This window comes from Anopheles moucheti, chromosome 2, assembly GCF_943734755.1.
Source record: "Anopheles moucheti chromosome 2, idAnoMoucSN_F20_07, whole genome shotgun sequence".
NCBI classification, from domain to species: Eukaryota; Metazoa; Arthropoda; class Insecta; order Diptera; family Culicidae; genus Anopheles; species Anopheles moucheti.
Genome location: NC_069140.1, coordinates 93,184,013 through 93,206,618, shown reverse-complemented (window position 1 = coordinate 93,206,618; position 22,606 = coordinate 93,184,013). Strand labels below are relative to the sequence as shown.

Sequence of the window (22,606 nt, the reverse complement as noted above, 5' to 3'; positions counted from 1 at the left end):
GTCAACAAAAATCAGCTGTTGCCTTTTGCAATAGTGTGCGTTGTTTTCTGCGAACGTCCTGCGCCGTGACGTCATTACGCAGAATCGATTTTTCCAGCCCACACATACACACGCACCGACGGTGCGTAGCTGTCAAAAGTTTTCCATCTCAATTTCCCGAACACCGTGTGTGATACAAAGGATCGTTTAAAACTTGCTTGTCTAGGGAGCTTTTGTTCCGCCGTTCGGGGTGGTTCGTTGGTCGGCTGGTGAAAATGTCCTCTACCGTCTTTCATCGCCGGTGCGGCAAACGGATTACGCTGTCGAACGGGAACCGCACGGCGATGCGAAATGTGAGCGAATTCAACCACGGATTGGTGCTGAGTGCCGAGCCCTTGCAAGATGATGTCCTGTTTGAGGTGCGAATCGATGAGAAGGTACGTTGTAAATCCGGGCTGGGGTCGTTTGTTGGCCGAATACTGCTCACGCAATGTTACCTTTTCTGCAGATACAAGCATGGAGCGGAAGCATTGAAGTCGGCATCACGACGGTCAATCCCGAATCAACCGAATTGCCACCGTGTGCGATGAAGCTTCGCAACACCACCTGGGTAATGTCCGGAATCTCCGTGCTCAACGATGGTCTGTTGCTGGTTGAATCGTACGGGCTCGATTTGGAAAAGTTAGGCGAAGGAGACCGTGTCGGTGTGCAGCGAACAGCCCGCGGTGAGCTGGTGTTCTACGTTAACGGAGAACCGCAAGGTGTAGCCGCACGGGACATTCCACGGCAGGTGTACGCGCTGGTAAATCTGTACGGCAAATGCGTGCAAGTAACGATAACATCCGGCCAACTGACGGATCTACCCGGAGAGTACGGAGCGTGCACTTCCTCGGAAGATGTGAGCGCGTCCCCGCAAATATCGCAAAATATCGATCTGCCAATGTCGGTGGAAATGTCCGTAAACGGTGGAACGACGACAACTTCCACCGTGGTTGCTGCGACCTCATCCAGTTCCGCCATCACGTCCAGCACGGAGGGAACATCCGATCCGAGTGATAAGCTTCGATTTCACACACGCTGCGGATCGTTGGTAAAGCTGAGCGCCAACTGTCGTACGGCCGAAAGACGCCGGCCGCTGGATGAGTTCAACAATGGTGTGGTAATGACCCATCGGCCACTGTGGGATAACGAGCTGTTTGAGATTCGCATCGATCGGTTGGTTGATAAATGGTCCGGATCGATCGAGGTAGGCGTAACGACACACTGCCCCTCGGCGTTACAGTTCCCAGCGACAATGACCAACCTGCGCAGTGGAACAATTATGATGTCCGGATGCGGAATTCTGACGAACGGGAAAGGAACGCGCCGCGAGTATGGCGAGTTCAATCTGGACGAGCTGCGCGAAGGTGATCGGGTCGGTATGATGCGAAAGTCGAACGGCAACCTACATTACTACATTAACGGACGCGATCAGGGCGTCGCGGCAACACGCGTGGCGCAAACGCTTTGGGGCGTTATTGATCTGTACGGGATGACGATCAAGGTGACGATCGTGGATCGTGACGAGCGGGAGCAGCGCAATCTGGTAACGCGCCGCAACCATCTGCTAAGCATGCCCGCCCAGATACAGGAACTACCGCTCAGCAGTTTACCGCACACGGCCACAACTGCCGGCAGCCCATCGGATGCGGATTGTGTCGGTTCCGCGTCCACGCTACTCGATCGGCTGCTGTTTCACCAGATGTGCGGATCGCACGCGAGTGTCACGCACAGTGGCCGTACCGCGCTGCGCCCAAATGCATCGGATGACTTCAACAATGGCGTGGTGCTAACGCGTCGTCCACTGCGCCCGAACGAACTGTTCCAGGTGCGACTGGAGCGCGTCGTCACCAAGTGGGCCGGCTCGATCGAGATGGGCGTTACGACGCACAGCCCGACCGAGCTCGATTTCCCCTTCACGATGACGAATGTCCGGACGGGCACGTGGATGATGACCGGGAACGGTGTCATGCACAACGGCATGACCGTGATCGAGCAGTACGGCCAAAATCTGGACCGGTTGCAGGTGGGCGATCGGGTCGGCGTGGTGCGGAAGGATGACGGCACGCTACACTTCTGGGTGAACGGGATCGACCAGGGTCCGGCCGCGACCAACGTACCGGAGAAGGTGTACGGTGTGATTGATCTGTACGGGCAGGCGGCTCAAGCGTCGATCGTCGATACGTCCGAGTGTGGTACGCCCGATACGGGTAATTCGACCATCTCCAACACGACACTCTTCCCGTCGGCCGAACCACGGATGCGGTTTAACACGTGCGTGCATGGGCGGAATGCACACATCATAAACGGTGGCCTAACCGCCTGCCGACCGAAAGCACTGGCCGAGTTTAATGATGCGATCGTGTTTAGCAGCCGCCCGTTACGCCAGCGGGAACTGTTCGAGATCGTACTCGATACGGTGGTCGACCGGTGGAATGGCAGCATCGAAATCGGTGTGACCGCAATGCGCCCGGACGAGCTGTCCCTACCGAGTACGGCGACCGATCTCGAGCACGATACGATAATGGTTTCCGGCACGACGCTCCTACTGAACGGGTGTACGGTTCGGAGCGATCTACCGTTCGATCTCGATTCGCTCGGCCAGGGCTCGAGGGTCGGTGTGATGCGTAGCGGTGACGCCATCCATTTCTCCATCAACGGTATCGATCTGGGTGCGTTTTACGATTCGAAAGCCCCGAATCTGTACGCCGTGGTCGATCTGTACGGGCAGTGCGCACAGGTCACCATTACGGCACCGACACACGCCACCGGCACCGGACCGGGTAGTGGTGTTGGTGCTAATGGAGATTTGCGTGCCCCGTACGCGATCAGCGAAAACTCCCAAAGCCTGCAGGCAACATCCGTAATCCAGCCGATGGCACTGGTAGAATCGAAACACCGCTGGTCATGCATATCGGCAAACACCGTAACGCTCGGTCACAATTGGACGCTGGCTTCGCGCGGTACCAACACGGCCCTATCGCACTGTCTCGTGTTCTCCGACCGACCGCTCGTACCGGGCGAAACATTCGAGATCAAGATAACCGAGGTGAACCCACTGTATGCCGGATGTTTGCGGGTCGGTGCGACCGATTTGAACCTGTGCGATGAGCATGTGCGCAAAAACATCCCGATCAGTATGCGCCGCATACCGGCAAACGTGTGGTACGTCAGTGGGAACGAAGTGCGACACAACTCGACACTGCTGCAACGTTCCCTGGCATCGCTCGAATGGCTTCGCGTAGGAGATCGCATCGGGATCGAGCTAACGTCGAGCAGAACGTTGCGAATCTTACTAAACTCGGAAGATATGAACATAACCTTCACTAATCTGCCCGATTCGGCCGACGTGTTCGCCGTGGTCGAGTTGATTGGGTCTACCATGGCCGTGCAGGTCATCTCGTCGCAGGGGCCCACCTCTCCGCTACGACCATGCAGTCTCCGCCTGCAGGACTCTCTCGAGCTGGGCCTCGACCCACTAAACAAACAAGACTCGATGCTGGAATCGATCGATTCCGACAGTCTGGCGATGGAGTTTTCGGAGCTGTATCTTGGCAAAAACGTCTCACTGTTCGACGAACGGAAATCCGCCGCACGGTTACAATCGTACAACCATGCGATCGTATGCCTTTCGCGTCCGCTCTGCAAAGGCCACAGTGTGAGTGTGCGCATTAATGCGATCAACCCGCAGTGGAAGGGCACGATCGCGGTTGGAGCACTCGGTGCGGCACCCGGTGCATCCCCGACACAGTTCCCCTTCCCAACCTCGGCCATCCTGTTCCGGCGACCGTGCTGGATAGTGACGCACGATTACGTCAACATTAATGGTACGAAAACGCAGTCCCGGTACGGTGAGCTGCTGGATGCGATTCAGCCCGGCACAATCGTTACGCTCACGTTAACACACGGTGGCAGTTTGCTTATTACCTGCGGACAAACGCAACTGGAAGAGCTGGCAACTGGGTTGCCGCACCACGTTTACCCCGTGTTCGATCTGTACGGCAAATGCGAACGAGTGACGATCTACAACGGTGATCCAAAGAATGGGAGCCCGATCGCGGAGGAACTGGCTGTGTTACCCAACGAACCACAGCGACTGGGTGGACAGATAGGAGGGATTGTTAGTAGTGCTGGTCCGGGCGATGGTGGCGTCTCCAGTTCCGCCCAAATGGTTGCAGGCACTGTGCTGGACAATGGTGAGAATGTGCCCCAGTGCGAGAAAGCAGATCTGGAAGTGCACGAGAAGGAAACGGATCAAACGATTGCGTATCAGCCAGTGGCGACCACATCCAACCCATCAAACGCGATGTGAGTTTCGTAAATTGTTTCGTGAGTCGAAGACGGGCCATTTTTAACATGTGATTACTTTCTTTGTGCTATTTAAGGAGCCGCTCCGTGATGGACTGCGTGTCGGAGAATTTGCTGATGAATATTTCGATTAAAATACGTACCGCAAACGAGGCACGCAATCAGGAGCTGTCCAATTCTTGGTAAATTAAATGTTTTTCGCAGTGCAATGAATGTCCTTCGAGAAGCTTAGATAGCGTCGCTGAATATTAAAGCTTTCTTCTTTATGTTTTGCAGCTGCTTGCGCGATTCTCTTCAACTGCAGCATTCGACCAATCTCAACATTCAGCGAAGCCAAAGCACTCATCGGTTCAACGCGAATGCAATGCAGGGTAGCTTTGACAGCAATCGCGGTGGCGGTGGTGATCAATCGCAATCGATGAGTTCGGGTAATTACGACGAAGGCTTTGAGGACTATCAGCATCGTCCTACCGTTTCGGGCGCAGCAAGTTCTTCTAGTGCGACCGCGCTCAGCACAGCTGGCGTTGAACCGAACACAACCGATCGTGCAGTTGGAGCGGAGGAAAACACCGACACCAACTATCTGGACGATGTGGTTGAATCCAGCATAGATTTCAACAGCATACAGTTGAACAGTGACACCGGCACAAGCGGTGACGCGGACTGCGATACGAATCTGACGGATGTGAACCAAAACATAACCGCCGAAGAATCGCTGGACGATGAGGAAGAGGATGGTGATGATCTGGATGAGGATCGTGATCGTAACACGCTCGCGAACACTCGTCGCACAAAGCTTGGCCTGCAGCTGCAGACTGTGGGAGGAACAGCAGTGAACACGGCGCCTTCGGCATCCGTTTCCACCTCGTCGCGACGCTTCGCAACGATCCAACGATTAGCACCGGAAGGTGCCGAAAATGAGGAAGACACCACACAGCAGCACCGGGGACAGAAACCACCTGTGCCGACAACATACAGCTCTGCGCTATATCCACCGCCGGTAGAAAACCGTGACTGCGACTATCTGAAGCTGGTGATGAGTTTCAAGCGGACGCTTATGCTACCGGATGCATTCTTTGTCGATGAACCGTGTGCGTGCTATTGTACCGGCTGTCAGCTACCTGTAGCAGGCGCTGGTTCGCCAAACGTCCTTAAAAACTGGGTACGCTTCCGATTGAATCAGTTGATGGTACAGGGCAGTTGTGTCGTAAACACGGCGGACGATTTCGTTTGGACGACGGCATATTACAATACGCGTGTCGATAAGATACGGTCCGTGTTGGATCACGGCCAACCTTTACCGATTGGTAAGTGGGGTTTGGCGTGGCGAAATAATTGCGGTACTATTGTTTAATTTTTATTCCCTTTTTTTTTAGAAACCAGTCAGTTACATCCGGACGCATCTTCGGCTACATCAACGTTGAACGATAATTTCATCCCCGGTACGCATATACTGTTGCGTTCGGTTCCGGACGCTACCGAACCTGTCTGCGTAACGCCCGCGTCGAACGGTGGCGGCTCTACCCGTGGCCGTCCGTTTCCGCTTCGTTACCTAGTGAATGGACAGTTTTTCCACATCAAAACTGCGTTCGAGGTGCGGGTTCGTGCGCAGTCACTATCCGCCGTTGACCGGGATGGTGAACAGGCACAGCCAACAAGAGCAATGCAGACCGATGGTTCCAATGCACCGGGCAGTGGTGCATGTGCGACCGCCGCTGCAGCAACAACGTCGCTGGCTTCGACCGTCGCTAACAGCAGTAACAATACTAACGATTTCACATTCCGCTCCTGGACGACGAAGGAGGTAGATGCTTGCGTACTGACAGCGCTGCTCATTCATCTGATACCGAACTAAGGGAGCACGTAGTAATAAAGCTCATCGTATTACATTTCGCCTAATCTATGTCAAAGCAGCTTTATAAATTAAGATTTCATGTCCTCTCTCTAGAACTTCAGCATTTGTAGTGTTTTGAACTAGCCGAGCTCATCCGAAAGTTTGTTTTTGCGTAGAATGCAGGAATTTTTAGCTGGATGGTCTTCTTCTTGGCCCGCTCACAGTTGAGCACGTCGCGCTGACATGGCCAGATCATCAATCCGTTTCCAGTCGGTCCAAGGCTGCATTCCTCCACCCCCGGCTGCACCCGATCTCCGACAGGTCTTGCTCCACTTGATCCAGCCAATCGAACTCGCTGCGCTCCTCTGCGCCTCGTGCCGAACGGGTCACTGGCGAGCACCTTCCTGGTGGGGCATGAGTCCGGCATCCTCAGCACGTGCCCCAGCCATCGTATCCTTCCGGTCTTTGCCACCGTTAGGATGTCTGAGGGGCGGCTGTCGCAGTGATTGCATGATCTACCAAAGTGGTGGGGAAAAGCATGAGCTCGGTACGGCGTTCCTGGTCATAGGCGAAATGCGAAAGCGAGTGATCGGATGGTGGCCGATCAATGAAAGGATGTGCAGGTTGAGGATCCGGGGGAGGTTCTTCAATTTGAGCATTATTAATGCGCATAATCCGCACCTCGGAAGCACCGATGACGATAAGGAGAACTTTTATGCGCAGCTGGAGAGGGAGTACGATCGCTGTCCCCAACACGACCTAAAGATTGTCATCGGAGATTGTAACGCTCAGGTCGTACGGGAGGAGGTATATAACCCCACAAATGGAAGTTTCAGCGCCCACCAGCTGACGAACAACAACGGGCTTCGCATTGTAAACTTTGCCTCCTGCAAAAGCACATGACCATTCGCAGCACCTTTTTCCAGCACGCACCTCGCTTCTGATAACTGGATGGTCTTTAGTACGAATTCCTTGGATGGTATCAATTTCATTACACGTAAAGCTATGAAATTCCTGAAAATATGTTCCTATCAGAGTATAAACGAGACCTCATCAATTTCTCGATCACTAACTATCGCGAATGTTGATATTGTGTCACTACTTAAAACGATCTTTTCGATGATATTGATCTTCAGTTTGCCAGATCAACATTGAGAGGAACGAATGTACGGTAAAATCAATTATTTTTTAGATAGTTAAATTTCACTTTATTCACGATTAGCGTATAATAAATAGTTAACATAAAGACTCGTTAGAATAACGTTCACTTTTTCTTGCTAGATTCCACGCGGATCGATGTGCAGTAAACGAGAGGATACAGACAAAAGGAACCGTGTGTTTATTTCGCAGCTTGAGGATAATCCAAAAAGGGAAACAAAAAAGCGGGACAGCGGATCAAAACAAAATAAGTCACTCTATCGATTAGTTTACAAACTATGTGTATCGCAGTGTTAAAAATGGTTTACGGTGGACCACTTTGCCCCGCAAACCGTTTAATACAAGGGTTTCGCATTCAATTGGTGGAACTGGAACCACACCTGGTTTGCTTGCAAGTTGAAGCGGAATATGAACAGGTCGATGCCGGATCTTCCCATCTTTTCATAAACTGAAATCATCTACGCCTACTTCAACTTGAAAAGAATCCAAAAATGACTTCAAATACACCAGTTGACCACGAAAACTGTGTAAATATCCGGTGCAACGGAAAATGGTCCACCACTGTCGTCCCACACCAGGCGCCTTACATCGCATCGAAATGGAACCGATGTGCTTCCAGTGATCGCTGTATCCGATCTTCGCGCTTTTCCTTCGCGTACAGAATGAGAATAAGCAGCAGTATCACGAGACAGATAACACCCAGTGCGATCACGCTCATCACGATCAGCTTACTCGGCGTTACGAACAGCTGCGCCTTCCACCGTTCCGGTTCGTCGATCGGGTTCGGTACCACGATCATCTGCGAGTTCGGTATCAGCTGTGTCCAGGTGCGCGAATGATTCCACAACCCCACCGTGAGCGAATCGACGAAGTTGGGCGTTCGTCCTAACCCAAACGTGGTGAAGGGAAGATGAAGCGATAGGTAAGCGGACTGCGGAAGCTGGGCCGATGCACCGTGCTGTGGTTCACCGTCCTGCGTGGTAGTGTTATATTCGATCCGCGGTCCCGGTAGATTCGTTCCGAACGTACGCTTTTTACGTCCGAGTGGAGTCAAAATCTTTGGCCCACTGCTGTTGCTTAGCCCGGTCAGCACGATCACCTTCACGAAGTTTGCATCGTAATCGAGCGAATTGCGGAAGGCAACTGGGCGCGTCCCATTGCCGTACCGTTCGACAAATATCGCGTCCAGTATGCCGTCGTTGTAGAAATCGAAAAATGACCCCATCATCGTACCGTTCGAGAATGGCGCCAACGCTTTCCATCGGACGACGAACGTGCGCGTCATATGGTTGCAGGCGCTCTTCTCGCACGGTACATTCTCCAGCAGGAATGTTTGCATCTGATCACCGGATTTGGTGAGCGTTGCCAGCAGGTCCGGATAGCCGTCGAGATTGAAGTCTCCGCCGCGCAGAGTGATGCTTTGCGTGGCCCAGTTCGACCGGTCCGGCACAACGAAATGCCACGCGTCATTATGGTCGTCCTTGAAATCGATCTGCAGATCGTGCAGATGGTTGCCATGGTGCACAATAATGCTCGAGTTAACACACTTGGCGTCGAAGCACATCGGAAACACCGGCAGCAAGCTACCGTCGAGCTCGACATCCAGAAAGATGGCGCGCCCTACGTGCTTGTTATAGTTTCCCTCCGGGAAGTCAATCTTGTGGCTGAATCGAAACTTTGCCTGACTGTTCGCACCGAACCACACCTCGAAACCGGCCGTCGTCGTGAGAAACAGATCCGCCGAAAAGTCTTTGTTCAGGTCGAGCACGGCATGCGAATGGGGTACGGACAGTTCCGCCCCGTGCGTTCCTTCCATCTGCACCGTAAACTGGCGACGCTGTCCCTGATCGTCTGGCTTTTTGAAAATCCAGAACGTACGCTTCCGCTCCAGATCCAATCCGAACAGATCGATGATGAAATCGTTATCGTAATCCAACGCCAACGGTTGGCCAATCATCTCGATCAGTGGCTTCTCGTCTTCTGCCGTACAGTTCATCTCCTCCGACGCACCCCAGTTGATGTACACATGCGTGCGTGCGTCGTCACCGCCTTCCGGTTGCACCGTAAACATCACGTCCATGTACGCATCGCCATCAAAATCGCCCGGTACGATGCTGGTAATCTTGTGCCGTTTGTATTCACACTTTGGCCCTTCCTTTAGCAACGGTTTGTCGTCGCTGCCGAGCAGTATTTGCAGCGTGTGGAAGTTGTTCCGCAGCACGAACACATCGGTCAGTTCGTCTGAGTTGAAATCGCCGTACGCGGCCGGAATTGCATCGGTTAGCTTGTCGAACACGGTGCTGGTAATGTCGATGATGTCACCGGCCCGCACCAAACTGTGCCGCAAATCGATCAATAGCGGAACCAGGTAAAGCAGCAACAGATGTGCCGCTGATAGGAAGGGAAATTTCATGTTTGCTATACTGCAATGACGATGCGAAAGGAGAGTTCCTTGTTGTTGCTTTCCCACTGTTACGTCTGCGGAGAAAAATACCACCTAATACGTCCTAATTCGATGCCACATTGTACAGTTGGCCAATGTAATGCTTGGCCTCTATCAGCTTGGTGGTTGTTCTACGATAATGGTACGTTTTTTATGCACTAAATTAGGAAACGAGAGATGGGAACGCTTGATTGTTTATATGATTCACTACGCTTACAGCAGATGAGTTTTTTGTGTTCTTTCTTTATCAGCTGTGAGGTTTATACATATGACACAAATCGTTTCGCAAGCAGCATTTTGACAGCCAAGGTATAGAGAGTTCCCCAGCTAGCAATTGCCAATTATTCATGAAACAGGAGTGTTTATATGACGGTACAGATTATTTTATCTTGCAAGCTTTTCAAAATCTCTTTACCATTTGTTTGATGAAGGAAGTGAACAAGGCGATGTTTGGAAAAGCTTTCGTAAACGCGACTATCACAATCGTACTAAAAATAGATATGTTTTGCTCATGAAGAAGACCACTTTTTAGATTCACTGATTGAAAATTATTTGAAATAATCATCCCTATTCGCAATACAAAGCAAAAACTAGAAAATGCACCGTAATTAGGCATGGAATCCTTTAATTGTGGTCTTTTACACAAATTAATTTACATGTTTTAAAGAATTAAACGATACCTTAAATGATATTTTTTAATGATGTGCTTATACGCGCACTTGTCACGGCGTTCGAAATCAAACAAGCTACGATCTCATACCATTTATCCCAACTCCCCGAAAAGGAGTTCAGAAACATTGAAAAGAACGAGAGATCATAAGGAAACTGTCATGGCAGGGGGTGGTCTGCTAAACCTCCCCTCGGTAAATTGCTCGTACGATCTGATTCCTAACACGAGCAGTCACCGCGACCGAGTACACCCAAGATAAGGTGACCTTTCACTGTTTGGAGAAAGAAATATCTTCAAACGAATGTGAATTGTACAATAGATTAAGTTACCCTTAGTTGTAAGCAATACGACCTGGCCGTTCTTGAAGAAATAAAAAAACACGAGTAGTCACCGGCAAAAGTTCGATTCCACGCCTCCTCGTGGCGCTGCTGGATACGGACATACTGTGCCTGACTAACTCAGTATGGCCTAACTAAGTTGGAACGGCTGTGGGCCGCGAGATGTAGGGTACCTGAAGTGGATGGGAATCATGGATGGTTTACCCTATAATCCGTTGTCCCAAGTAGCCAGATTTGCTTAAGCAGCCAATTTGGCAACGCTAAAGATCGATCTTTAAGTAGGTCGTTTGCAGTAGATAATCAGCCTTGAAGTTCCGCGAACTTTTAAGCAACCTTTAAGCAGCCCTCAACCAAAACGTCAAAAAATGTGAAAGCCTGACTACACGGTGGAGCTGTTCCTATTTATGGCTTTATGTTTCTTTTTTCTTATTTATTAATTATCATTTTCTGAGGTTCGAACCTAGGGGTTTTCAGAGACAGCAGAACAACTACTTTACTAATTCGGCCATTCAGTTTTATTACGTCACACCCTACAAAATGCATATATGAATGATACCAATCTGAATGAAAAAAATTAACATTTTCGTGTACATTGCTTTTTATGTTTTGTCTATTTAGGTATCAATTGTTATTTCGGATTTTTATTAAATTATTGCAAAATAATTGTATATATATTTTATGTATCGTTGACTTTTTATTACACAATAACACAAAACAAACGAATGCCACTTATTACCACTTTCAATCGGCGGGTGCTACGAACTTTGCCGTAGTTTGTGAGTCTTAATCACAGAAGAGTATGCGCTACGAACTATGTTGCAAGAGCAGATAACGCGATCGCAAGGATATGATGACTGGAGTACATAAGGAGGACCCTCATCCTTAATCGTACGCATGAATCAGATGCGAATTGGAATCCAGCACGTTGATTTAATACACCTTTACGCGGATTAAAACCATTTTATTTTCACTTACAACTTCCCGAAACGGATGGCGTCGTTTGCGGAGCCGTCATTTGACAGTAGAGCTATCAAATTGTAAACAAAGTTCCATCGAGTACCGTGTGCTTCCAAAAGAACCGCATAGTTCCGTCGGGAACCTTTAACCGACTACTTTGGAACTCAATAGTTCCATCGTGCGCTGCGTGCGGTTTAAGCAACCCCAAGGTTCACACACGGTTCGCTTTTTCACTAAGCAGCCCTCTAGCAGCGCTATGGTTCGATTTCAAACGTTTCAGGCTACTTGGGGTGTCTCTGCAGGGTCGCGAGTGTTATTAACTGAAAGGTAATCTGCAACTATGGGGGCGCTGCCATTGGACGTTCGAACCTAATATCGCAGCAGGACTTAATAGTCCATTCCGAATATGCATTGTGTCCTGCTAGGTGTGTTTGCTAGGTGAAATAGTGGTTACCGTAAGGGGTGCCGGGAACTAGTTAAATCCGGCCCTGCCCCAAACGATCCAATCACTATATGTAGGCCATATCATTGCTCCGCCGGGGGTTTTGATCGCTATAGACTGCGCACCACCTCCACAATCATTTGAGGCCAATGCAAGATTGGGGATAACCTAGGTACCACCTGTGTGAATGCCATCTGAGTGCCAATGTGCCGTATCTCCTCTCTGTTGTGGGCTTAAGGTCAAGGTATCGTGGCCAAGCTAACAAACATGGCACGAATGGTATCAAGTCCGACTAGGGAGGGATTCTGAATCAAACTTTGGTGTCCCACTAACTGCTTAGGCCACCTAAAGTCTTCACTGTTAGCTCCGCACACATAGAACTCCTAGCACACAAAATGGGTGGACGCAGGTACACCGGCTTTGAACGCGAACGTTTGACACAACTCGGATGGTCAACGTTCAAAAGTCAACTGTGGTAGTTGACGTGTGTAAGTAATCAAATCGGTGTCTACGTCAGTTGAACGCTTACGATCGTCTTCATACTCCTTGCGGGCAGTTTTTGGTTCGTAGAGACCGTGGTATGCGCCGCTGTAGGAGTGCGCCACGTGGGTAAACCCGCCACTGCAACAACAGACTCGTGAGAAAGGGTGCATGAAGGGTGACTTTGAGGAAACATGATGGAGCAGCCCCTCCATCCTCTAGTCTATATGCGAACCGTACTTTGCGACCGCGAGGGGAGTAGGCTGAAGCACAGGTGGTTGCATGACTCCTATGTGGATTCCGTGATCATCTCGAACGCCTGACATCTAACCAATGATCATCACGCGGCGCCGAGGGGGTTTTGTTAGCCTTAGTAAGGACAAATACAGTAGGTCGCCGCTTTACGCTAATGTTTGGGACCGAACGTTTTAGCGTATATCGAGTTTTCGCGTATAACGAATTTCCTTTGACATATCGTTTATACTACACATTGAAGAGGTGAAGAGTTGAAGAGTTAACATAAATTAAACACCAAACAAAATTATGTATTTAATCAAAGCAAGTTAGGTGTTCTTTCCAGAATAATTATGACTACTTCATTACTATGATAAAGAAACTAATAACACATTTAAATAATAATGTATAACTCATTACATTTATTTCAGAAATGTTCAATGTTGTACGTTAATACAAAGCTACGATGTTTGAACAAAGTTATCCATTAATAGTTGTTTCTTAACAGTTTTATTTTCATTGTATATGTTCTTGTAAACCTCTATTTCCTTCCTAACTCGATTGCTTACATTTGTTGTGTCTTTTGTTTGAATAATGGTCCGCACAGTTGATTGTGGACGTTTTGTTTGCCGGGCTATTGCTGCATAATTTTTTCCTTCCTCGAACATTTTTATGATTTCGAGCTTTTCTGCAATTGATATGGCACACTTTTTTCGTACATTTTTATTGTTTGCTGCCATTTCCGACGCTACAAAACTGCTGCTTTGAGATACTAAACCAGTACAGCTCGTGAGTTGATCAGAAAAACAATCTAAAATTTCTTTGAAATCCAGTTCGTTACAGGCTCATTCGTTTAATCATGCATGTTGAAAACTTCATCCACCCCAAAACAAAGCAAAATTGCCCGAGTAGAAATCAAACAACAATGATAAACGCTATGACCTGTCACGTTTTCAAAAAATCGCGTATTGCGAAATCGCGTATATCGAGTATGGCGTACTGCGGCGATCTACTGTATACCCAGAGGTCCTATCGCTGACGTAAATGCTCTAGCGGGCCATCCGACATAAGTTTCGAGGCTTTAAGAGTTGTTAGTCCGTAGGCGCTCCGGCGAGTCGGGCTGTTCCCTGACTGTGGTGGTTCCTGTTTGAGCAGGCTTCCTTGACTAAGGATGTGGGTTCTCTACGAAGATTCTCTCCTCTGACGAAAAAAAAAGAAGGACACTGTCATTTGTCATTTGGATATTTTCGAACTTTGAAATTCGTTCCGTGGGTTTTCCAGTTCTTATGTCAAATTTAAAAACACGCTCTGTTTGTACGTTAAATTAAAAATTAAAAAGATTACATTATTATTTGATAAAAAGTACAACAAACGCAGTAGAATGAGGAGTTTATTTATAGATTATATATGAGTTATTCTAAAGAATAAGTTATTTTTTCAAAAGACACGCATCAAGAATATTTGTCTACACTCTGGAGGTTTTGGTTTCATTTAACTCTTATCTAATGTTGTTTCAAAGCTGTACAGAAGCAGATGGTTGTGTTTGATCATCTGCTAGACGCTATCTTTTCCTTCCTTGCAAAATCCAGTATAGCTAGCGGTAATGTCGTAATTCTGAACATGTTTGTTCAGCAGAAACCTGAAGCTACAATTGTTCCCCAATCAACAGTATATTCTCCCACCGTCGATCATACAAGGGGTTAATCCCTTTCCGGTGGTGTAAATTGTGTTTCAAAGCATACAAACTAGCGAAGACATTTACAAGTCCCACATCCTATTTTTCGTTCCGAGCACAAAAAGCTGTGCCGTGTGGTGTTCTCGCTACTACCATCAACAGCAGAAACGTCAAACGTCAAACACAGAACGCAGCAGGCGCAGTCGAAACGCGAGAAAAGTGCTCCGCGTGAAAACAATCGTAAAGTTGCAGATTTCGTCATTTTAGTAGAAAGATCGACACAATTCTGGGTAAGCATGGTGCACCATTATGCTGTATTTCCTTCGTACGAACTCTGATTCGCAAAAATACACCGTACGGCTGTTCTCCGGTATGTATGAGCTGCTGGTGCATCGAAACGGAACCCGTCCACTGGTAAAATTGTCCCCTGACAACGGCAAAATCAACATTGATTTTTTTCTAAAATATTGGTGTACTTGTTGTATTTACGTATAGCGTAACGATAGAAGGATGATAGATTGTTTATGTAAAGTAGGGGCCGGCTAGAAGAATTAGGTGTGAATTGGGTATGGATTTACATGCGATGTTCTGTTCTTAAAATAAGGGCAATGTAGAGGCAAGTACAAGGTGGTAGTGTCGATAAGGCACGGCGGCCTACCCTTTCCCTTTCCATGTGTCGTTCTTCCAGTACATTGTGTGTTGTGCTCCTTCCCCCATGCCTGGTGCGATGCATTTGCTGTGCAACTCCGTCGTACTGCGTAGTTCACTAGAATGCATGCAGCAATTACGCACGAGAAGCCCGTGGCGTTCGTTGACCGTTCAAGAACCGTAGAATAATCGATGTTGTAGCATACGAGGTGCAATTTTACCCCTATCCGACACATGAACTAGTCACTTTGCTTTCGGTTGCTGTAAAACATTAGTCAATGCGGTTTTTCCACCCATATTTTGTTGGACCAATGTGTGTCTGCTGGTCAAACAAAAAACCCGGTTTCATCAGCTGCTGGTGACAAGAGGTTGTGTCTGTATCTCGCGCATCCGTCGTGTAGGATTTCTTCTGGAAAATTCCTTCTTTCACCCATTCAACCAAGGCACTGTCAACCGTACGCAGCGCTAGAGCAGTAGCGCAATTTTATCAACAAAATGTTTGAAGAACGTGTGGAAATAGTAATAGTTATGTCGTAGTATGGAGTGTGCACATTTTTCTATGAATCAAAGGTGGAATTAAGGATTAGAATAGGTGAAAAGTAGGCACTGCAAATGCCTTTGTTGTGGCCGGAAAATTGTATTGAACTGACATTAGGCGAACGATGTAAACAGTCCGCCAAAGATGAGAAGCTGCAGTATGTGTGTTGGTGCAGTGTAGTGCACAATAGAAGGGAAACAGACGTACAGTAGTTTTGTTTTATCGTCCGCCACGAAAATTATACTTTCCGTCCTTGACCGAGTTTTGGTCGTGGTGCAGGTTTCACAGGAAGACGCTTCCTAGCCCCACAGTGTTGCGAATGTGTAAAAAGGAAGCCACGGCGCTGCTGGGATAATGTGTGGAAGCACACCACCTTGTGGCCCGAAAATGTTCTAGAAGGATTTCTTCTGCTCCGTATAGATTCGGTGCGCGTAATTAGTGTGGATGCGTAGCGAGTGGTCCAATTTTTGTCGCTACGAAAGCGATTTTTGCAGTAGTGTTAAACCAATAATAAATGTGAAACTGTTAGTAAAAGTAAAAAAAGTTATAGTACGTGCTAGGGAAAAGATTGTTGAGGCAGCAAAAGAACCCACCACGCTGCAGCCCGCGGGCTAAAGGTGGTTGGCCAATACTGAAAGAAGCATGAACCAGCAGTGGGCCCGTTCCAGGGGTAGATGTGCCAAACGGTGCCGTTTCGATCAGCAGTTCGATGAAGAGTTCGGCGCGTCGGAAGTGACCAGCACGACAAGGTAAATGTAGTGCGCATACAATTTCATACTAAAACGTTACCGTTTCTTCTTTTTTTCCTTCGGTTCCGGTACGAATTGGAAATGTAAAGATATCTTAGCAATCGCTAAATTTTGGTGAGGACATCAGCAGAAATACCCAAAGTTTTCAAGCATCACACGCAATTTACACATGCAGATAGTGTTGTTGCGTGCGAGAGTTCACATAGTGAAGACGGCTAGTGGTGAGAAACAATTGTGATCAAAGCAATCGGAAAGCGCTGAACTTACACCGTGTGTACTTGCCTTCGTGAGACATTTGCTTCAGTGCAATTCAGTGTGGTGTTCGGCGATAAACCGGGAACAATTGAAACAGCAAAGAACCTTCGTCAATGATATCGACACCCGCGTTTGGTGCAGCATCATCATCATCTAGCAATCAAGAGGCATCGCACGGCGCCGAAAGTATGGAGGTGGACATTCAGCTTGTGCCGGGCGGCCTTCTGGCAGGTGTCATGGGGAGTGGAAATGGTATTGCACCTGGAAGTGCTGCGACAGGCATTGAGTGCCCCCGGTCGCCCCGTGTTGATGAGGCTAACAACAGCTTTATGAACAAACCACCGATGGAAAGGTCTCTTTGCTTTTGCCCTTTTGTTTTGAAAATTCACATTCGTCCAGTGTATATTTATGTAACAGGAAATTCATTTTTCCTACCTTCCGTATTTGCAAGATGCAGCCAACCATCCATATAGTGGCAACTCTTATTATGATCCTTTTCCTGATTCAGTATTCTAATTTATACTCCGCACAGGTTCATCGATATCCTTGACCAGCTGGACACGAAGGTGGAATCGCTGCGCAAGGAGGCAATGGTGTTGCGCGACAAGAAGGACTTTCTGGCCATGTCAGTGGATCTGCTGAAGAACTATGAGTACCTCACCGGACTAAACGATAGTAAGTCTTGAGCGATTGCATGAAAAAATGCGCTATAATTGAAGTCTACTATCGCTGATAAGAAACAATTCAACAAGGCGACAAATAATTAGCAATTTGTGGAACAGCAATCGGTCCGATCTAGTTAGATTTACGGCAGAAAAAAAGCTTCGAGAACATAGGAGTACGTTCGAGAACATTCCACATGTGGGATTTGTGTGTTTTTGCGCGTCACCAAATGTTTGTTTTCTTCTATTGTTGTTCCACCTTCTTACGAGCTTTGTTTTGTTTCTTGCTCTTTTCATTCTCCAGCTGATATGCGCGCACAGGCCGTTATGATTATCATGTTCGATGCGGGGTGGTTAAATTGTTTTTGGTGTGCGTGTGAAAAAGACGACGCATGCTCATCTAATGTTGAGATAGGTCAGGGAAGACGCGTCTCTACTTTTTTTTGCCACGATCCTCATTGCAGATTACATTGCAAAAACAGTAACTTTAAAATGTGTTGTACCGATAGAAATGTTAGCGAAGTACTTTTTTATCATTTTTAAATAACACTTTTGTCTGTTTAAAAACATTTGCATGTTTCGAAAATGAAATAATTCATTGTTACCATATTAGATCAAAAGGTGAATAATTTTGTTTGAATGTAAAAAGGCAGAGTACAAAGCGAAACAAAGCGTTGGATGCGTGCCAGCTCTTTTCTGTTGTTTTGGGGTACAGCCGATTCCCAAAATAAATAGACCCACGTAGAAGAGCAGGATTGTGACAGGAGAACACACATATTTTGACCAGTTTTGGTGCCATCCACTTGTGTAACCGGTTTGCTTCGTGGCCTTTTTTCATGCTTTGTATGCAAAACTCTCCTTGTAAGGCATGTTTCAGCGAGGGTTTTCTTCTGTTTTTTTCAGTTTTGGAACACAAAGTGTGGGTTGAAAATTTCATATTTTGCATGACATTTTATTAGGGACATTTACTCCAATGTAAAATGTGTGGAGCATCTTACTGCTCATGAACGTATGTAAAAATAAAACAATTTAACACCACTTTGGACAGTCCCGTTCATAACGATCACAGAGCGATCACGAGATTGAAGATTGGCATTGAGATGCGATTTAAGGCAACATATTGAGGTTGTGCTTGGGAACAATCAGTTGAAAATCAATAAAATCTTGAGTTTTGCAAAGAATACAGACCTTTATGAATAACTTAGATGCACTTTGAAATCTTTGGAATTCTGGAAATAACCAACAATAACTACATACGTTAATGTACATCCATTACAACCCTAACCAACGCATTTCCCTTTTCTTCCAGATGAGCGTGATGAGATTGATTGCTACGTACAGCGGATAAGTAGCCGACTGGGCACGGTTGAACTGAACGTGTGTACCGTGCGCGATCAGGCACAGGAAGAATCACTGCATCACGTTAACAGTTTGATCGATGTGATCATCGCGAGTGCTGATCCTGTCATTTCGCGCCAAAAGTGCCAACAGTATCTGAATGCGTGCAGCACCACCGATACGAGCGTCTACACGGACGTCGATCCCAACACGATCTGTACGGACAAGAAGTTTGAGAGTGTCCTGCTCGGCTGTACGCTTGACGATCAGAAAACGATCAAGAAGCGGTTGCAGGCACTGCTGGTCTACCTTACCCAGCAAACAATTGTCCACTGAAGGAAGGCTGAACCGGACGCATGGAGGGTCGAGAAATAGTAATTTATCATATGGGCGTGTTTTGGCATCCCGTGTGTGCAGAAGGGAGTGCAGAGTCGTCTATGTGAGTGGGAAGGAAAAATCGATGGACGGTATGCTGCAGTGTGCATTATATGGCCAGGAAAAGATATTTAGGTCACCAAATGTGCGGTTCTATTAGGATTTTTATGTGGGTAAACCGTCTGGTGTCGCTCCATAATTCAAGTATATACATTAAAAAGAAGCTTATTAAACCACAGCACAAAGTTAAAGGGGCACGCCCACTGGTGGACAACTCGCGGTGAATGTGCCAGCCACTACGCGAAATGCATTGGCATATATGTCTCCTATGGTTTAAAATTTTCACTTCTCTATTTTAAACATTCTTCACAAGATTCCGTGTCGCTGGTTTTGTAAGCGACACAATGGATGTGAAGCATAAGCTGCCCTACTGCTTTTCCTGCTTGACGAGAATGATAGCTGTGCGTGTGCGTTTACTTCTTTGCGTCTCATATTACTCATGTATTTTTCAATTTTTTTTATCGATATTTAGTAACAAGAAAACAAGCTTTGGCGTTGCTGCTGCAAATGTACGGAATTGTGTTTTGATTTTACTTTTTTTTCTACTGATTAAGATTACTCATCGAAATGTTTTCTTTGTTACAGTTGCCTTTCTCACTAATATACTTAAATCGATAGTAAAAGCATTTGCATAGAATCAGTCAAAACGGGGTGGAAATCGGTTTTGATCAGTATCGGAATGATTAGGACGGTAGAATATAGACTGAAATCCGGGGGCGTTCCATGAAAAAAAAGTTTTGTTTGTACCCTTAAACCATTAATTGGAATAAGAACTCGTTACCACAACATTCTGTGTCATGATACTACGTCTAACACTTCAGTATAGCATGGTTTCAAGAATAGTTTATTTGATTCGTTTATGCTATTAGTATGAAAAAAAGGACTTAAGCATTTGGAACACAGACTGTCACTGCCGCCCTTCCGACGGTGTTATGATGGTTTTACAAACATGACACTAAATTTAGCAACTGTATGCCGAGAAACTTTAGGATTGAAACTGTGGAAGGCTCGGGTGAGGACGTTCCGGAATCATATTATGCATCAGCATTGAATTCTTTAGGGAAGCTCCTCAGTTTAGGCAGCAAGCGGGCTGGGCAGACAAAGCAAGACGGAAACATATTGTATCCCGTTTTGAATGCCAGATGAGAATGAAACGAGTAGCAGCTACGGTAAAGCGTTGTGGAGAATAAATTGATTTCGGAAACGTAAAGCATGTCGTTTCTCATTTTACCTATTCCGAAATGCAAAGTAAAGAAACAAATCCTTCGACAAGATAGTACGATTTAGATATAGAACAAATAACGATTGATCGGTGTCATTCTAACGACAGTTCAATGGGGTCTTCGTTGCACGATAGCTAGGTCGCCGCTATTTGAACTTAGACATTTGCATCAGCGGAGTTAAGGTTGGGAAAATCGAAAATTCCTTAAATCCTAACCGTTATGAGTTGAATACTGTGTACAATAAATTATGTTGGCATAGAATCAGATGCTTTATTCCACGATCGGGGCAAATAGTTTCTTAATATAACTTAAACAAACATGATCCTTAACTTAGCTACCACCCTTGGAGTAGCGCTTCCAGAACTTCTTCACATCGTCATGGCCATTCTTTGTCACGACCATCGTACGAATGCGCTCATTCTGCCATATCATTACCCCGATAGATTGTGCGTAATCACGAAGCGTGATAAAATCGGCCTGTGAAAGGAACTGATTGTACACGACACCCTCGGTGTAGGTAAAACGATTCCGCTCGTTTTCCCACAGCTTAATTTGATCGACTACAGTCGGCGGCAGGGAGGATTTGCTGTTAATAGTCTGCTCGACGGTCAACATCGTTGGATGGGCGTGCTGTTCGAGATAGCTGATGATCTGTTCTGCCGTTATTCCACCACGGAACGCTTGCCGGACGGAATCGCGCGATAGTACACCAACGACCAGATTCGGGAAGCGATACAGCAGTTCGGTGAACAGACCGAGCAGGGCGACCTGCAGATTGGAATCGGTATACGCATATACGCGATAGTTCGTTTCGACGATGATGTACCCTTTATCCTTGGTGGCATTGGATTCCTGATCCTGTGCCAGAGTTGTCGCGTGGGATGCATTCTTCGAGGTAATGTTGTGCGCTAAGCGTGTCGGATAGAAACGCCCTTCTTTGCGCTTCCGTTGGTAAACGAGTCCAAACTCTCGCAGATGCTGCAGGAAAGTGAGCAGACCCGTGCTCAGCCCTTCGGAACTGTAATCCCTTCCGAGCGTGCTAAAACTGAGCTGAAAAAGCATCGAAAGACACTCGGGCAGGTTGAGACCACGTGCTTCACACGTGTCTAGGTACTGGAGCATAAAATGCCACACTTGCGCTTGTGTGTCGAGCAACAGGAACTGGAAGCCTTGTCTCGTAATGACCGGACTACCGTCGGTTTCGTCCCGTTTCATGAGATTGGCATGTAGCAGAATGCGTACGGCATCAGGTGAAATGCCTTCACCCTCCATCCCTTTGGAGCTACCGGCACCAACCATATAGTGCAGCACGCAACGCCATCGAGACATGGCGTACGTGTCCAGGAAGTCGATGTCGCGCGACTTCTGGTCCGGATCTAGCGCGTTCGACATAGACCACGGGCGCCCGCCACCCAGTAGTGCGATTTTCAGGTTCTTCTTGAACGTCGGGCACAGCTCCCAAGCTGCCAGCCCTCCTGGGTAGGCTGCGCTGCGCCATACACCAAGCTCGGTGAGCACCTGCGCGACAGATGTGTTTTCCCTGGAATGGTATTCAAATAAGTCCAATAATTCTAAGAATAGCGCGAATAGACATACTTTGCGTAGACTTGTGACGCCCACGAGGACACGACCGCTTGTGGAATCGGTTGCTCGACGAACAGAATTCTTATAACGAACTGACGCGCTATCTCGGGAAGCTCTCTGAAAAATACCAACCTTCAACGTTAGAAAACAGTTAGCGCGGAATCGCGATTCTTTACTCACCGATACACCGCAAGACAAATAGCTGGATAGTTGTACAGCTTTTCGAGGACTTCAGGTGGTCGTGATTTAAGATATTCTTCCAAATCTTTGCATTCCAAATTAGCCGGTTTGGTGATGAGCGATGACGACGAACTCTTGCTAGTGCCGCTATTGCTTTGGCTACTTTTTACCTCCGACATGTTGGCAGCGCATGGGGAAAGAAACTATTCACAAGAAGCGGAACAATTTTGCATCACGTTTGCAAAAAACTAGTTTTTTGGGCAGATAAAGTTCACGGTCAAGTTGTACCACTAGAAGCTGTAAATAAAATACACAACACCCGGCCGAATAGGCGAATGACTTTTCTGTAGTTTGACAGCTGACAAATAGCCAAATGACATGTGAAGAGGATTGAAAATCCGCCTTATTTTATTATGCATATTTTTCAATGTTGAGTA

The 22,606-nt window shown here is 47.3% G+C and overlaps 4 protein-coding genes across 4 annotated transcripts; 2 read left to right on the top strand and 2 right to left on the bottom strand.

Annotated features, from left to right (window-relative positions):
* The first annotated feature begins 235 nt into the window (after positions 1-235).
* Positions 236-6,261, top strand: LOC128296737 (neuralized-like protein 4). The gene is made up of 5 exons (XM_053032219.1): positions 236-416; positions 488-4,326; positions 4,404-4,508; positions 4,603-5,633; positions 5,703-6,261. Exons 1-5 carry the CDS (start codon positions 255-257, stop codon positions 6,179-6,181), a joined length of 5,616 nt encoding a protein of 1,871 aa, XP_052888179.1. The 5' UTR covers positions 236-254; the 3' UTR covers positions 6,182-6,261.
* A 1,086-nt stretch (positions 6,262-7,347) lies between these two features.
* LOC128296745 (T-cell immunomodulatory protein) lies at positions 7,348-9,964 on the bottom strand. Its single transcript, XM_053032229.1, has one exon. The coding sequence runs from the start codon at positions 9,729-9,731 to the stop codon at positions 7,902-7,904; it is 1,830 nt and encodes a 609-aa protein (XP_052888189.1). The 5' UTR covers positions 9,732-9,964; the 3' UTR covers positions 7,348-7,901.
* A 6,400-nt stretch (positions 9,965-16,364) lies between these two features.
* LOC128296772 (BAG family molecular chaperone regulator 2) lies at positions 16,365-19,159 on the top strand. Its single transcript, XM_053032256.1, has 3 exons — positions 16,365-16,492; positions 17,280-17,422; positions 18,719-19,159. Exons 1-3 carry the CDS (start codon positions 16,386-16,388, stop codon positions 19,081-19,083), a joined length of 615 nt encoding a protein of 204 aa, XP_052888216.1. The 5' UTR covers positions 16,365-16,385; the 3' UTR covers positions 19,084-19,159.
* A 1,497-nt stretch (positions 19,160-20,656) lies between these two features.
* On the bottom strand, positions 20,657-22,438 carry LOC128296750 (general transcription factor IIH subunit 4). Its single transcript, XM_053032234.1, has 3 exons — positions 22,170-22,438; positions 22,002-22,106; positions 20,657-21,945 (listed from the first exon to the last, which is right to left on the bottom strand). Exons 1-3 carry the CDS (start codon positions 22,346-22,348, stop codon positions 20,736-20,738), a joined length of 1,494 nt encoding a protein of 497 aa, XP_052888194.1. The 5' UTR covers positions 22,349-22,438; the 3' UTR covers positions 20,657-20,735.
* Between the last annotated feature and the right edge of the window lie 168 nt (positions 22,439-22,606).